The sequence below is a fragment of the Hyperoodon ampullatus genome, assembly GCF_949752795.1.
Source record: "Hyperoodon ampullatus genome assembly, chromosome: 5".
Classification (NCBI taxonomy): Eukaryota; Metazoa; Chordata; class Mammalia; order Artiodactyla; family Ziphiidae; genus Hyperoodon; species Hyperoodon ampullatus.
Genome location: NC_136918.1, coordinates 98389240 through 98406199, shown reverse-complemented (window position 1 = coordinate 98406199; position 16960 = coordinate 98389240). Strand labels below are relative to the sequence as shown.

The window sequence follows — 16960 nt, the reverse complement described above, 5'->3', positions numbered from 1 at the left end:
TTTCTGAAATTGTTTATGTTCAACAAGAGAACACCACAACCTACCTGTCAGTGCCATGCCAGCTTCTAGCAACACTCAAGCCTGTCCTACAGTACTGGGCCAGTTCTTAGCTGTCAGGAGCTGCTTTTCTCCTTTTCAGCTATTAGAGAAAAACAGTAATACCCAGTAAAAGCCAGTCATTGATACAGGTAGATTATATTGAACTTCCTCATAACTATGTAGGGAGTATGTAAAATACTGGTGGATTGTCTTTTAAAAGCTTATATTGGTGGTTTGATGTTTGAAACATATTTTACAAAGAATCTCACTGAACCTTTATTTTCAAATAGATTTCCTTTTCTAATTTGGTGCCTTAGGAATTAATATATACGTATACTGACAATGCATAAAAAACATTTGAGTTTAATTTTTCAACTCCTATCTTGAGGTTTGCATTCAGAGCCTTGTGAATTAATAAATTAAAAAATTTAAAATTAACAATCTCAGTGGTGACAGTCTTTTTTGCTGGATGAAGGATTCTTTATTTTTTAGTCAGCTGAAAGTCATTTGCACAAAATGGGTAATTAAATGAGGTAATATTGCCTTTGTTTTAAAAAAAACAATGATTATTGAATAACCTGACTTTTTGTGGCTAATGTGCTACTTTTGAAGTAACTACTTTGAAGGACAGTGGTGATGTGAATTTATGAATTCTGCATTTTTTTTAATAGGTTACTTTTTAGGTCAGTTATTTTAAGTAGCTAATTTTTCTTGTTTTTAGGTCAGAAGTAGGCAAGAATGATAAAAAACCTACAGTCATATTGTACCTTTAATAAGGTGTTTATTGAATATTTTAAGGCTATAAAAGAATTGTGTAAAATAAAATGAGCTTTTGAAGGTACATAATTTCTATTAAAAATATATTAAAGCTTTCTGTATTTTTAATTTATTTCACTGTAGTTGAATTTTTTTAATTAACTTGTTTTGTTTTGTTTTGTTTTACCATTATGGGTCGTAAGCCATAGATCTGGCATCAACAAAGACTGATGAATATTTATTTTTTCCAAAAATTAGTAACTAGCAATGAAGAATCCTTTCCTTAAAAAGTTATTTGAATGATGTCAATAGGTATCTTGTTTGATTTTGTTTAACTTTTTAAAGAAGTTATTTTGATTTTTCCTTATTGCATATTATTCTACTGATACCCTTATTGAAGAATATTTCCTAATTTTAAGAAAATTAATGCTTTTATTCCAGTTAATGGCCAGCCAAGACCCCTTGAATCAAGTCAGGTGAAATATCTTCGTCGAGAACTGATAGAACTTCGAAATAAAGTGAATCGCTTATTGGATAGCTTGGAACCACCTGGAGAACCGGGACCATCCACCAACATTCCTGAAAATGGTAGACCGTGAAGTCATTTTATTCTGATTTATCCTTTTTATATCTTTTTGCAGATTTTTTTTTCTAACTCTTCTTCAGCAGGAGTAGGATGGCACCTCCATTGTCACCCTTTCTTATTCCTGCATCTGTGTTAATATTCATATCTGTGTTCCCAAACCTGGCCGTTCATTAAGATTACTGGGAGATTTTCTTATACCAATTCCTGGATCTCATCCCAGACCTCTTGGAGGGCAGGGCCCCGGGGATCCCATTGTTAAAGTGCCCTCTGGGTGATTGTTTTACAGCTAGTCTTAGACTCCTGGGTTTATGACATAGGTTGGTTTTCAAACCCCTTTGACTCTTGAACCCTTTTCAATGTAATAGTTGACTAATGAACCTTAGTAATGGAAATCATTTCATGAATTTTATGTGATATATGAAGTATGAATAGTTTCAAGTAAAAAAGTAATCTTAGATTAGTACACTCAAATGGTGTATAGTTTATCTTAAGCACAGTGTTCATAATATGCAAAGAAAAATGTGTTTTTTTTCCATTTTACAGATGACATGTACTATTTACATTAAGATAAAGCAAGGTTTATTGACAAATTTGGAACTGAATATAGTTTGGGGACCAAATATATTATAAAATATAGACTGAAATTTAAGTATGGCTTGAAAGTAGATTTTCAAAGACTTGCTTTCCTCGACTTTTAATATTAGATGTTGCACTTTAAAAATAAACACTTATATTTTTAATAATTTTTGTGTTTGCATATAAGTTTCACATGCTTAAAACTGTCCATATTGTGAAATAGTAGTATTTTATAGACTCTGGATGACTGGCTGTAAGGGGCTTAATAGAAGATAGTTTTGTGGAAAAGTGGCATTGTATAATCCCTTGCAACCTTTAGATTCTGAGATACTCTCTTTTTGGCCCCAGTTAAATTTTGGAGTTTTGTTTGATTTAGTTAAAGATGCATTATCCGTCATTTCCCTCTTCCTCCAGCCATGTGGAATTGTGTTAGTGGTAGATGGCTTGATACATACTTGGTGATTGATTAGTAATTTCTAATTTCACTTCCAGATTTCAGAACATATTAAAGAGATGTGCTGAAATACTACAGTGAGATCCTTCTGGCCTCTTTATGGTGAAACCTTTTATATTTCAGGTCAAAGCAAATGGCCTTTTCTGAATCCTATCTCTCCAAACAAAAATCTCCAATTTTAGGTCAGGGATCTGAGGAAAACTCCTGACTGTTTTCCCAGAAGAAATCATAGATGCTGATACAACTACATTTGCATATAACTTGAAGGAGTTAAAGCATCTGTAGAATATTATGAAACTTAGATCAGAATTCAACAAGTAGAGCCAGTACTGTGCAGAAACCTACAGTAGCCTATATTCTGCTCTAAGGAATAGATTTATAAGCTTTTTGGTTTTGGTGAAACAACCTTTCTATTCACTTATTTCTCTCCACATACTGCTTTTCTTTATCAGTTTATTTCCAGGCGTTCATATGTTTTGTTGTTAACATCTCACCTAAGTTAATGTAAAAGATGTTAAAAATTGGTTTCTTCTCTGCATCTTGGAAATTATATCATGTATTGTTTCTTTATGTGGCCATCCTTTTAGTCATTGTGTCCTGAGTTACTTAATGAACTGAATAACACATTCTATGCTTTTTTCTTTAATTAAATTAATTAATTAATTAATTTTCATACAGCAGGTTCTTACTAGTTATCTGTTTTATACATATTAGTGTATATATGTCAATCCCAATCTCCTGATTCCTCCCACACCACCTCTTTCCCCCCAGTCAGTATACACACATTTGTTCTCTATGTCTGTGCTTCTATTTCTGCTTTGCAAATAAGATCATGTATACCATTTTTCTAGATTCCACATATATACATTAATATACGATATTTGTTTTTCCCTTCCTGACTTACTTCACTCTGTATGACAGTCTCTAGGTCCAGCCACGTCTCTACAAATGACCCAATTTCATTCCTTTTTATGGCTGAGTAATATTCCATTGTATATATGTACCACATCTTCTTTATCCATTCGTCTGTTGATGGGCATTTAGGTTGCTTCCATGACCTGGCTATTATAAATAGTGCTGCAGTGAACATTGGGGTGCATGTGTCTTTTTGAATTATGGTTTTCTCTGGGTATATGCCCAGTATTGGGATTGCTGGGTCATATGGTAGTTCTATTTTTAGTTTCTTAAGGAACCTTCATACTGTTCTCCATAGTGGCTGTATCAAATTACATTCCCACTGACAGTGCAAGAGCCTTCCCTTTATTCCACACCCTCTCTAGCATTTGTTGTTTGTAGATTTTCTGATGATGCCCATTCTGACTGGTGTGAGGTGATACCTCGTTGTAGGTTTGTTTGTTTGTTTGTTTGTTTTTTGTCTGTGTTGGGTCTTTGTTTCTGTGCGAGGGCTTTCTCTAGTTGCGGCGAGCGGGAGCCACTTCATCGCAGTGCGTGGGCCTCTCACTGTCGCGGCCTCTCTTGTTGGGGAGCACAAGCTCCAGATGCGCAGGCTCAGTAGTTGTGGCTCACAGGCCTAGATGCTCCATGGCATGTGGGATCTTCCCAGACCAGGGCTCGAACCCATGTCCCCTGCATTGGTAGGTGGATTCTTAACCACTGCTCCACCAGGGAAGCCCCATGTCCCCTGCATTGGCAGGTGGATTCTTAACCATTGCTCCACCAGGGAAGCCCCCTCACTCCAGTTTTGATTCGCATTTCTGTAATAATTAGTGATGTTGAGGAGCCTTTCATGCACCTCTTGGCCATCTGTATGTCTTCTTTGGAGAAATGTCTGTTTAGGTCTTCTGCCCATTTTGGGGTTGGGTTGTTTGTTGTTTTAATATTGAGCTGCATGAGCTGTTTATATATTTTGGAGATTAATCCTTTGTCCGTTGATTCATTTGCAAATATTTTCTCCCATTCTGAGGGTTGTCTTTTCGCTTGTTTGTAGTTTCCTTTGATGCGCAAAAGCTTTTAAAATTCATTAGGTCCCATTTGTTTAATTTTGTTTTTATTTCCATTACTTTAGGAGGTGGGTCATAAAACATCTTGCTGTGCTTTATGTCAAAGAGTGTTCTTCCTATGTTTTCTTCTAAGAGTTTAATAGTGTCTGGTCTTACATTTAGGTCTTCCATCCATTTTAAGTTTATTTTTGTGTATGGTATTAGGGAATGTTCTAATTTCATTCTTTTACATGTAGCTGTCCAGTTTTCCCAGCACCACTTATTGAAGAGACTGTCTTTTCTCCGTTGTATATCTTTGTTTCCTTTGTCATAGATAAGTTGACCATAGGTGTGTGGTTTTATCTTTGGGCTTTCTATCCTGTTCCATTGATCTATATTTCTGTTTTTGTGCCCGTACCATATTGTCTTGAGTACTGTAGCTTTGTAGTATAGTCTGAAATTAGCGAGTCTGATTCTTCCACCTCCATTTTTTTCCCTCAAGATTGCTCTGGCTGTTTGGAGCCTTTTGTGTCTCCATACAAATTTTAAGATTTTTTGTTCTAGTTCTGTAAAAAATGCCATTGGTAATTAGATAGAGATTGCATTGAATCTGTAGATTGCTTTGGGTAGTATAGTCATTTTCAAAATATTGATTCTTCCAATCCAGGAACATAGTGTACCTCTCCATCTGTTTGTGTCACCCTTGATTTCTTTCATCCGTGTCTTATAGTTTTCTGAGGACAGGTCTTTTACCTCCTTAGGTAGGTTTATTCCTAGGTATTTTATTCTTTTTGTGGCACTGGTGAATGGGATTGTTTCCTTAATTTCTCTTTCTGATCTTTTGGTGTTAGTGTACAGGAATGCAGGAGATTTTTGTGCATTAATTTTGTATCCTGCAACTTTACCAAATTCATTGATTACCTCTAGTAGTTTTCTGATAGCATCTTTAGGATTATTTGTATGTAGTATCATGTCATCTGCAAACAGTGACAGTTTTACTTCTTCTTTTCCAATTTGTATTTCTTTTATTTCTTTTTCTTCTCTGATTGCTGTGGCTAGGAGTTCCAAAACTATGTTGAATAATAGTGGCGAGAGTGAACATCCTTGTCTTGTTCCTGATCTTAGAGGAAATGCTTTCAGTTTTCCACCATTGAGAATGATGTCGGCTGTGGGTTTGTCGTATATGGCCTTTACTATGTTGAGGTAGGTTCCCTCTGTGCCCACTTTCTGTGGAGAGTTTTTATCATAAATGGGTGTTGAATTTTGTCAAAAGCTTCTTCTGCATCTACTGAGATGATCATATGGTTTTTATTCTTCAATTTGTTAATATGGTGTATCACATTGATCGATTTGTATATATTGAAGAATCCTTGCATCCCTGGGATAAATCCCACTTGATCATGGTGTATGATCCTTTTAATGTGTTGTTGGATTCTGTTTGCTAGTATTTTGTTGAGGATTTTTGCATCTATATTCATCAGTGATATTGGTCTGTAATTTTCTTTTTTTGTAGTATCTTTGTCTGGTTTTAGTATTAGGGTGATGGTGGCTTTGTAGAATGAGTTTGGGAGTGTTCGTTCGTCTGCAATTTTTTGGAAGAGTTTGAGAAGGATAGGTGTTAGCTCTTCTCTAAATGTGTGGTAGAATTCACCTGTGAAGCCATCTGGTCCTGGACTTTTGATTTTTGGATGATTTTAAATCACAGTTTCAATTTCATTACTTGTGATTGGTCTGTTCATATTTTCTATTTCTTCCTGGTTCAGTCTTGGAAGGTTATACCTTTCTAAGAATTTGTCCATTTCTTCCAGGTTGTCCATTTCATTGGCATAGAGTAGCTTGCAATAGTCTCTTATAATGCTTTGTATTTCTGCAGTGTCTGTTGTAACTTCTTTTTCTTTTCTAATTTTATTGATTTGAGTCCTCTCCCTCTGTTTCTTGATGAGTCTGTCTAAAGGTTTATCAATTTTGTTTATCTTCTCAAAGAACGAGCTTTTAGTTTTATTGATCTTTGCTATTGTTTTCTGTTTCATTTATTTCTGCTCTGATCTTTATGACTTCTTTCCTTCTACTAACTTTGGGTTTTGTTTGTTCTTCTTTCTCTAGTTGCTTTAGGTGTAAGGTTAGATTGTTAATTTGAGATTTTTCTTGTTTCTTGAGGTAGGATTGTATTCCTATAAACTTCCCTCTTAGAACTGCTTTTGCTGCTTCCCATAAGTTTTGGATTGTCGTGTTTTCATTGTCATTTGTCTCTAGGTAGTTTTTGATTTCCTCTTTGAATTCTTCAGTGATCTCTTGATTATTTAGTAACGTATTGTTTAGCCTCCGTGTGTTTGTGTTTTTTATGTTTTTTTTCACTGTAATTTATTTCTAATCTCACAGCGTTGTGGTCAGAGAAGATGCTTGGTATGATTTCAGTTTTCTTAAATTTACCAAAGCTTGATTTGTGACCCAAGATGCGATCTGTACTGGAGGATGTTCCATGTGCACTTGAGAAGAAAGTGTAATCTGCTGTTTTTGGATGGAATGTCCTATAAAGTACATTCTATGCTTTATTTATTTATTTTTTGTGGTACGCGGGCCTCTCACTGTTGCGGCCTCCCCCGTTGCGGAGCACAGGCTCCTGACGCGCAGGCTCAGTGGCCATGGCTCACGGGCCCAGCTGCTCTGCGGCATGCGGGACCCTCCCGGACCGGGGCATGAACCCACGTCCCCTGCATCGGCAGGCGGACTCTCAACCACTGTGCCACCAGGGAAGCCCTATGCTTTATTTTTATAGATGGCTGTAACATTTTTTTTTTCCTCTCCTGTACTTAGATTGCTTACCTATTTTATGAAATTTCCTAAGCTTCTAAGCTCTTAGAACATATTCTGATTTAATAATCTCAAGAAAAAAAAAAACAAACATAAAATAGGCCAAAAAGCTACATCAGAAACTGAAAGTCTGGTTCACCAAACAAAACTACAACTCAGCTGTCAGTGCTCTTGAAAATGCTGTGCCTTGCTCTCACTGAGAAACATATAGCTACCTATGTTTTTCAGCACTCTACCTCTGTAATGGACCCCTTGGACACTTGCTTGGACATTTGCTTTCCTCTATGAGGCAGATGATGTGTAGGCCACCTTAAATACTGGATTGACCTGTAGCAGTAGCTCTTCAGTAGCTGTTGGAGGAAGTAGTGGGCTAGTGGACATATATTGTGTTTCCTGGTGAATTTAGTTTGCCCTAAGTGGAAGTATGCGTAGGTAGTGGAAGGTAGCAGTGTGAGGGGAAATAATCATAAGATTGGTGTGATGTGCTATTGGGATATGGCCTTGGAATTAGAGGAGGGAAATTGGTGAGGAAGATGAATGACTGGCAGACTTATTTTAAAGGAGTAGTTATAGAAGCTTTCTTACAGAAATTTAGGAAATATTAATGAAGTAGAGGAATAATAGGAATAAATGAGAGCTGTAAGCCCATGTGTGCTTATATTCCACTTAGTCCGTACATTTTTTCACAAGATAAATTTGGTCTTGATTACGGAGATGATCTAATAACTGATGTTCATTTACTTGGTAACAGAAAGGAATTGATAATTGTCTGTTATTTGAGTAAGTGGTTAGCTGTATTCTTTTCGTTAACTTGTTTGTTTTGTTTTCAATTTTTTTTATATGTTGGCCTTAAGTTTCTATTTATAAAATGTAGGTTATTCTTGAACCCCTTTTCTTTCACAAGGTAGTGTAAATGCCTGTTTAATACCTTAGTATCCTTAGAAGAAAAGCATGGTTTAAAATTTTTCCTGCTCATAATGTTTAAAATTCTATTTTTCAAAATATTTTATTATGGAAAAATTGAAACATATACAAATGGAGGCATAATACTATAATGAATTTCATGAACCCACACAGCTTCAACAATTACCAATTCATAGTATCATGCCATCTATACTTGCACACATTTCTACCTCTCCCATGTTATTTTGAGCAAATCTCAGACACGTATCATTTTATCTGTAATAAGTAATAAGTATTTTAAAGGAAGACATAGTAAATTAAAAGTATGCATTGGCTTGAGGTTTCCATGTACTTTAATAATGAACCAGAAGACAAGTAAAAATAAAACATAAAAGTTGATATCATAACTTTAGTTAAGCTTTTTTATCCTTTTAGAAAATAAAGCATTAGTGCACAGTATGAGTCTGATACTAGGATATAGGTCATAGGTCTTCAAAAAGAAGGGTAAAAATGTTTCTGTAAAGGTGCTTGTATTTTTTTTTCTCATCTGATAATTCTTAGGGAAGGACATACATAATAGCTTTTTCAAAAAACTTTATCTATTTTGCATCTCTTTTTGACCTTTTTTCCTGATTTTACAAACAAAAATATAAACAAGTACAAAGAAAAAAGTAAAATTATCTATAATCCTGTTTTCAGAGATACCCTCAACATTCCAGCGTATATGCACATATACATTTTGCTGTCATATATTTTTTAGGCCTTATTGAGTATAGATAAAATAGAAACAAGTTTTTGCTTATTTCTTTTATAGATACTGTGGATAGTAGGGAAGAAAAGCCTGCTGCTTCTGATTCTTCTGGGAAACAGTCTACTCAGGTTATGGCAGCAAGTATGTCAGCTTTTGATCCTTTAAAAAACCAAGATGAAATCAATAAAAATGTCATGTCAGCATTTGGCTTAACAGATGATCAGGTTTCAGGTAAGTTAGTGCCTTCCTCCCATCCTTTATTTCCCCTCTCCTTCCTCCCCTTTCCTTCTTTCCTTCTTTAATGGAAGATAACTTGGATATGGTGAAGTGCTCAAATCTTAAGAGTTCAGTTCAGTAAATGTTTACATATGTATATACCCTATGTAAAATACCAACAAGATCAAGATGTAGATGATTTCCAGCACTCTGGAAAGCTTTCTCATGCCCTCTCCCAGACAATAGAACTGTCCTCTTTAAAGAATAACTTCTGTTGGTTCAGGTAAATTTTATCAGAAGTAGAATTCAGAGGGTTTATTTTTTTAAAAATCTGAATCATTTATAATCTTATTTCAGATGTGTTGCTGGGTTTAAATTATATTGGATATCTTATTCTTTTGATCTTAAATTAAGGCAATTTAAATGAAGATTTCTGGTTTAATTTAGTGTAGAAACTGCTTTTATTTGACTGTTTTTAACCTTAAAACAACATCTATACTGTGCTTTCTTTTTATATTTTGGGCATCATTTCTTCAACATTTTTTCTGCTTTCTCTCTTTTGGCATTCCAATTACACGTACACTGGAGAGCTTGATTGTCCCACGGCTCTCTGAGGTTCATTTTTCTTCACTCTTTTTTCTCTCTGTTCTTCGGATTGGATGATTCCTGTTGATCACTCTTCACGTTCACTGATTTTTTTCTACCATTTCCAATCTGCTATTAAACCTTTCTAGTGAATTTTACCTCTCAGTTATTGTGCTTTCAGCTCTAGAATTTCTGTTTGGTTCTTTTTATAGTGTTAGTTTTTTCTGTTAAGATTTCTTACCTCTTACCTTTTCATTCATTAAGATTGTATTTCCCTTTAATTCATTGAAGGTACTTTTATTTAATTCTTTAAAATTATTTATAAAGCTGCTTTGAAATGTTCGCTACATCCAGCATCTGGGCCTGTTTGGAGTCAGTTTCTTCTGCTCTTTCCCTCAGGGGAAACTGAGTATGGGTCACATATTCCTGTTTCTTTGCACATCTGACAGTTTTTGACTGAAAACTGGACATTGTGGTTAATATGTTCTAATAACTTGGTATTCTTCAGTCTAATGCTCTCCCAGCTGAGCTATTTCAGCAAAGACTTGGGATTCTTTTAGGTTCTTGTGAGGATTTTTTGTTACTGCTGCTCTAGTATTTACTCAAATTACTCCTTCTTCCTCCTGGGATTATAGCAGCTGACAGCTCTGCTAAGTCCTTTCAGCTCTAGGTGTGCTGCTTTTTCTTCTGTGCCCTCTTGGTGTCACCCTCTCCCCTCCTACCCCCATGGTCAGCTGGGGGTTTGGGACTGAGCTTATACTCATATTTTAGGTCTCATTCCTTCAGTGACTCTCTTACTCAAGGGCTTTTCCCCTCACATTTCTGGCTGCTTGACCAACCATGAAGTTAACATCAGTTTTCTGTTGTTGGAGCTGCAGAGGTTGGGGTTTGCAATTCTCACCTGTTGTAATTCCATTGGGGGCAAACTCTTGGTGTCTGCTGACATTTGGCTGACCTCTAGTCATTTCATATAGTTGTTTTCTTCTATTTTGTCCAGGTTTTTAAGTTTTTTGTGGGAGGTTTTACCTGATCAGTTTACTTTGCCATTATCAGTAACTGGAAAGATAGAAAAAGAAAATTAGTAGAAAAAATCCTTTTGAGACTTTTATGGGACTATTTATTAAAGAGAATTGTGTGACATTCTGAAAAAGAGAGGCAAATACTTGTACATGATGTATGTTCTTGGCAAAAGAAGACATCACATAAGTGGTCCATCTGAAAAACACATTTTTAGAGCAACTGAAATATGAGTTAATATTACAGCTTCGTAATATTTAAGACTTCAAGATATGCCAGATAGAGGGAGTAAATAGTTACATGTGAGGTCAGGCTTAAAATTTTTGATTAGAATATAGTATAGACCAGACTAATGTGATTACTGTGATTCATATTATATTTGAAGACCATTTTTCTGGTAGCTTTGTATGTTGAATTGAAGTAGGAAAAACTGTACACATAGAAAATGCCAGGATACTTTGTAAAGTTACTCAGGTTATGATGTGAAAAACTTGGCTACAGTAGTGAATGTGTACATGGAGGGATGAACTATTATGATAGGAAAAGCAACATTAACTAATAGCTTATGTACAAGGAAGAAAAGAGGAGTCGAAGTAGTATTTTTTTAGGATAATAACATAGTGTGTTTGTGTTATCTGTGTTACCCTTCTTAGGAGGGACGTGTGTATGTATTTATTTGTCTACATGTTGATAAATATCAGTGAAATGGTGGTACGCAGGAGCGACTGTCCATTTTACTTTGGCAGTCATCAGTTTCTCTTGCGTTACCACTACCATTATCCTAGTTTAGGTTCTCATCAATATCTAGACTATCAGCTTCCAACTATGTGCCTCTAATACAGTGCTAAGTTCTGGGATATACCAGTGCAAAGGATAGAGGTTTGGCCCTCAGGGAAATTAGTCTGCTAGTAATAGCAAGTACTTATGTGGAGCTTTCTAAGTGATATTCACTTTTATAAGCTCTTGCTATATAATCATTTTTTAATTTTCAGTTTTAATATATTTTATATTCAATATATTAATATATTTAAATAATGTTTTAATATATTTCTTTTTTTAATATTTTTTGTTGAGGTATAGTTGGTGGTATAATATTATATAAAGTTTCAGGTGTACAACATAGTGATTCACAATTTTTAAAGGTTATACTCCATTTATAGTTATAAAATATTGGCTATATTCTCTGTGTTGTATAATATATCCTTGTAGTTTACTTATTTTATATATAATATTGATAGTTTGTACCTCTTAATCCCCTACACTTCTTGCCCCTCCCCCATAACCACTTTTATAAGTATTTGCTATAAGCTCTTATTAACTCACAATCCTTACAGTAACCTTATGAAGTAGGAATTAGTAGTTCTTTTGTACAGATGAGGAAACTGAGGCACAGAAAGAGATCAAGTAACATGCCCAAAGTTACACAGCTACTAAGTGGCAGCATTGGGATTTGAACCTAGACAGTCTGGCTCCAAAAGTTGTGCTTTTAACCATTCTTCTATATTGCCCAAACAAAAAGAACTTAAAGAAGTAAACATATCTATAATCTATAGTTATCTTCAGAATGTCTTTTTTGCCTGTTACAGTATTGGAGCTGTAGCAAATTCTCTCCATTTACTTCTTTGTTCATTATTTTAGAAGAATTTTGAGTGGTTCCATGTGTAAGAGAGCTAGGCCTTGTGAGGCAGATGGAAGGAATCAGAAAGGGACCTGGCCAAAAGAGCTCCAAGTCTAAGAGGGAAGATGAGGCCTCTTCAGAAATACAAAGTAGAAGTTGGTAAGGGTCTTAATAAAAGTATACTCCATAGAAGTTCACAAGTGGAGAAAAGTATTTATGGGTGAAGAAGCCTTACTAGAAGTGTGGAGTTATAACTGAGTTTTAAGGAATGTTTATTTAGATATGTGAAAATGGGACAGTGAAGGGAACAGTGATTAATGAAATGGAGGCAGAGAAAGTATTAGATCTATTGGGGGAATGGGGAATATGTTAGTTTAACTGAAGGGGGCATGTGAGAAGAGGAATTGTGAGAAATGTTTGGACCCTTGAATACCAAGCTAGAGGCTTGAACTTGATTTATGGGCAGTGGAGGCCCATTGAAGAATGAAATGAGGGCTTCCCTGGTGGCACAGTGGTTAAGAATTCACCTGCCAATGCAGGGGACACGGGTTCGAGCCCTGGTCTGGGAAGATCCCACATGCCGCGGAGCAACTAAGTCCGCGCACCACCACTACTGAGCCTGCACTCTAGAGCCTGCGAGCCACAACTACTGAAGCCCACGCACCTAGAGCCCATACTCTGCAACAAGAGAAGCCACCGCAATGAGAAGCCTGCGCACCACTACGAAAAGTAGCCCCCGCTCGCCGCCACTAGAGAAAGCCGGCACGCAGCAACAAAGACCTGACGCAGCCAAAAATAAATAGATAAATAAATAAGTAAATTTATTAAAAAAAAAATGGATACTTTTGGTTGATCTAAAAATAGATTACATAAAGTGGTGAATACTATTATCGCAGAGGTGAGTTTTGGTTTTTGCAGGGGGAGTTTAGGACTCAGGAATGTAGCACTCCACACTTTACAGGGAAGGATTTCCAGTTGTAGCTTTGGATTCTTGAGAGATTGGAGCAAAGGAAAAAAGTATATACGTCAATATATAAGGCTGCATTTGGGTTGTGCTTATTCTATAGTACTTTTATTTTTAGTCTCTTAACCAAACTTATTATTTAGCTTGTTGGGGACAGGTCTTGTATTAGAAACTGAGCTGACTTTTCATGACCACCCAGGGCCACCCAGTGCTCCTGCCGAAGACCGTTCAGGAACTCCCGACAGCATTGCTTCCTCCTCCTCTGCAGCTCACCCACCAGGAGTTCAGCCACAGCAGCCACCATATACAGGAGCTCAGACTCAAGCAGGTCAGAGTGAAGGTAAAATAGAGCTTAGAGCACATGTGCGGAAAGGTACATGTGCAGAAACGTTTATTATGGCATTGTTGGTAACGGTGAAAAGCTTACATGTGCATTCACGCTATGAATACGGTTGTAAAAATTTTTGATGTACTGACATAGTATACTTTTGGGTTAAAAAAACCAAATAGAACAATGTCAGATATGCTTCTGATTATTGGAAAGGAAAAAAACCTAAAAATATTTAAAGCATAATATTTAGGTGCTATTTTATTCCCTTCTGCCTTCCCCTCTTGCAACTGTGTATTATTTTTGTAACTTAAAAAATAGAGGTAAAGCATAACATTAGTTAAGTAGTTTTTTTGAAAGATAAATAGCCATTTATATTTTTGTGCAGTTAGCAATATGTCTTTCGTGGAAAAAGCAAATGTATTTTAAATCAAACTTTGCTTCTCTAAATGATGTGTTCTCGGATGAGCAGTTTAATCTCTCTGGGTTTTTATATTCTCCCACCGTAAATTGTGAAAATTGGACTAAATCAGTGGTTTTAAAAGAGGGTCTTTAGTCCTGAATGAAATAGAGCTTAAAAGCTCAGTATTTAAAACAAGTAAGGGGTCACTGCCATTGTTGAAGGGGATTGAGGGGCCGCAAGCTCAGGACAGCAGACACTGAGGTGCCTCATTGAAACCCTTGGAGCTCTGCAGAACGTTCTATATGTTAAAATGTTATTTCTTTGAATTGCCCATGCTTGTTAGGCCCTTTAAAGCCCTATGTTTTACTTTAAAACAATCACCAGGTGGTGCTCTATTTGCGTAAAGGGGCCAGGTGGTATGACAGGATGTATTTTCAGCACGAGAAGCAAGTGACTGAGTTTATTAATCACATTAAAACAAACAAATAAACCCCCCAAAACAGTCTAAAATGAACCGAGCAGTTTTGTAATAGATTTCTAATTATTCTGTGGTGGTACTTTTAGGTTTGTCCCATTGGATAAATGATAGCGATAGAGATTGGCAGGTGGCATTTTGCTGATAAGTGAGTGGTTTGGGAAGAATTTCTTACTGCTACAGCCTCTTCTCAACAGACTTTAGTCATAGTCTTTCCTTTGTACCAAGATGCAACTGCCAGAACTGGAATAAGCTAGAACTGAGGCAGATGTGTCTGAAACAGGGAGGAAGAAGCAGAGTTTGGATATGATGGGAGTTTAATGGCTATATCAGATGAACTAACATCTCTTAAAAAAAAAAATCCCATTTTAAGCCATGTATACTGTTGTAGGATGACAGTTGGAAGGGTAATTGTACCAAATAATGTTTGCTGTTCACTTATAAAGGAATGGGATTTAAGGCTCTGCTAACAATATCTCAAATTATTTTATCAGGGGTTTGTTTTAATGGAAAATTTATTTTCAAATAGGTAAAACTTTAGTAATATAAAAGGATGTACAGTGGAAACTAGAAAATGCTGTTTCCCACTTCTGACCCCCAGCAACCAAGTTCCCTTTTCTAGAGGCATCAGGTTGACACCATTTGGTGTGAATTGAATTTCTTTAGGGTGGCATTAATTGTATTCCTTCCTAAAGCCGTTACTTTTTAGTGTACATTAAAACATTGTAATGTACATTGTAATGAAAAATTTGTACAGTTATTAATGTGACATCAGTCAATAGATTAGCATTGTGGAGGTAAATCTCTAGATCAGTGCTGTCTAAAAGAAATACCATGGAAGCTACATGTAATTTAAAATTTTCTATTAGCCACATTAAAAAATTTTTTAATGGTAAAATTAATTTCCATTATACATTTTATTTAATCCAGTATATCCAGTGTATCAACTTGTAATCATTATTAAAAAGTTATTAATGTTCTACATTCTGGTTTTCATACTGTATATTGGAAATCTGGGGTGTGACATCAATTTGAAACACTTCAAAACACGTACAGCATATCACGGTTAAGACTGGCCACATTTCAGGTGTTTATTAGTGGTCATACGTGGCTAGTGCCTATTGTATTGGATAGCACAGCTCTAGATTAATGTATCAGTCATTTACAGATTCCCAAGATGAATTCCAGGCTACTTTAATGAATACTTTTTGACGTATGATATATAATGAGTCCCTGGCATCACCAGTTAGTTAGATCAACTGCTGGTTATAATTTCAGCAGAATAATCAACATAAAAATCTACTACTAATAATTAATAATAGCAATTTCTTAGAACAGAATATGAAATAATCTAAAATAAAGTAAATAATTCTGAGTTATTATCTAAATTCCATAAAAGGGGCCTTGGATTTGTAAATTTTTTTCCCAAGGATTTTAGTCTTAATATGTTGTTCAGTTAAAAGGATCAACAAAATATTAAGCTTCATGAAAAGAAACAGAATGGACAGTATTATCCTTTTTCGCCTAAGGCAGGTGCCTCTTACTGGAAAGCTATGTGCACTAGAGTAGTTGCCAAAAACATAATAAAAAAGTGGCAAGGATACAGAAAAGAGCACTAAAAGTCATCAAAGGCTAGGAAGTATTGCTGTTTGACAAGCTAAAAAGGTGACAAGGATATAATTGAAATCTGTAAATCATATGCCAATAAAATGGATAAGCTGAGTAGACTTTTAAAGTAGCTTTTATTATGTAAATTTTGAAACATGCAAAAGTAGAGATAGAATAATCAACTCTTCATGTTTCTGTCATGGCTTCAACACTTACTAATATTTTAGCATTCTTTTTTCATCTCTTCCACTCCCCTCTTTTCACTCAATTATTTTAGTATGCATGTCTAAATGATACTCCTTTCTTTTTAATGTAATCACCATATCACTATTATACATAACAATATTGTGATTCTTTTTTTTAAAACGTTACTGAATATGGTTGATTTACAATGTTGTGTTAATTTCTGCTGTACAGCAGAGTGACTTAGTTATATGTATATATATTCTTTTTCATATTCTTTTCCATGTGGTTTAAGTGATTAAGTGATTCTTAATGTCAACACATTATATTTGAATTTCTGTAGTTGTCTCATAGTTACTTTATTACAGTTGGGGGCTTGTTCAAATTAGGAGTCTTATAACAAGGTTCACATATTCCATTTGATTGTGTGTCTTAAGTCTTTTTTTTAAATAGCTGTCAACCCTACATGTTTCTAAAGTCAAAACTATGTATGTTAATTAACTATTGCTATGTTAACAATTTATGCCAAAACATAGATGCTTAAAACAACAAACAGTTATTATCTCACAGTTTCAGAATCGGGGACCTGGGAGACCCTTAGCTTGGTGGTTTTGGCTCAGGGTCTCTCATGAGCTTACAGTCTTCTGAAGCTTAACCTGCACTGAAGGATTCACTTTGAAGATGACTCCCTCACATGGTTGTTGGCAGGAGGCTTCATTTCCTCACCACATGGATCTCATAGGCTGC

General features: G+C 35.6%; 1 protein-coding gene across 5 annotated transcripts in view; it reads left to right on the top strand.

The window, feature by feature from the left end:
• The window catches only part of TFG (trafficking from ER to golgi regulator), a gene marked incomplete at both ends in the record, with an annotated part of 32153 nt that overhangs the window by 8493 nt on the left and 6700 nt on the right, over positions 1–16960 (top strand). For 2 of the 5 annotated variants that reach the window (XM_079704300.1, XM_079704298.1), the window contains 3 exons: positions 1237–1383; positions 8880–9047; positions 13416–13556. In XM_079704300.1, coding sequence (XP_079560426.1) covers positions 1237–1383; positions 8880–9047; positions 13416–13556 — 456 coding nt within the window. The remainder of the gene's footprint in view (positions 1–1236; positions 1384–8879; positions 9048–13415; positions 13557–16960) is intronic. The other 3 variants (XM_079704296.1, XM_079704299.1, XM_079704297.1) reach the window with 2 other exon arrangements.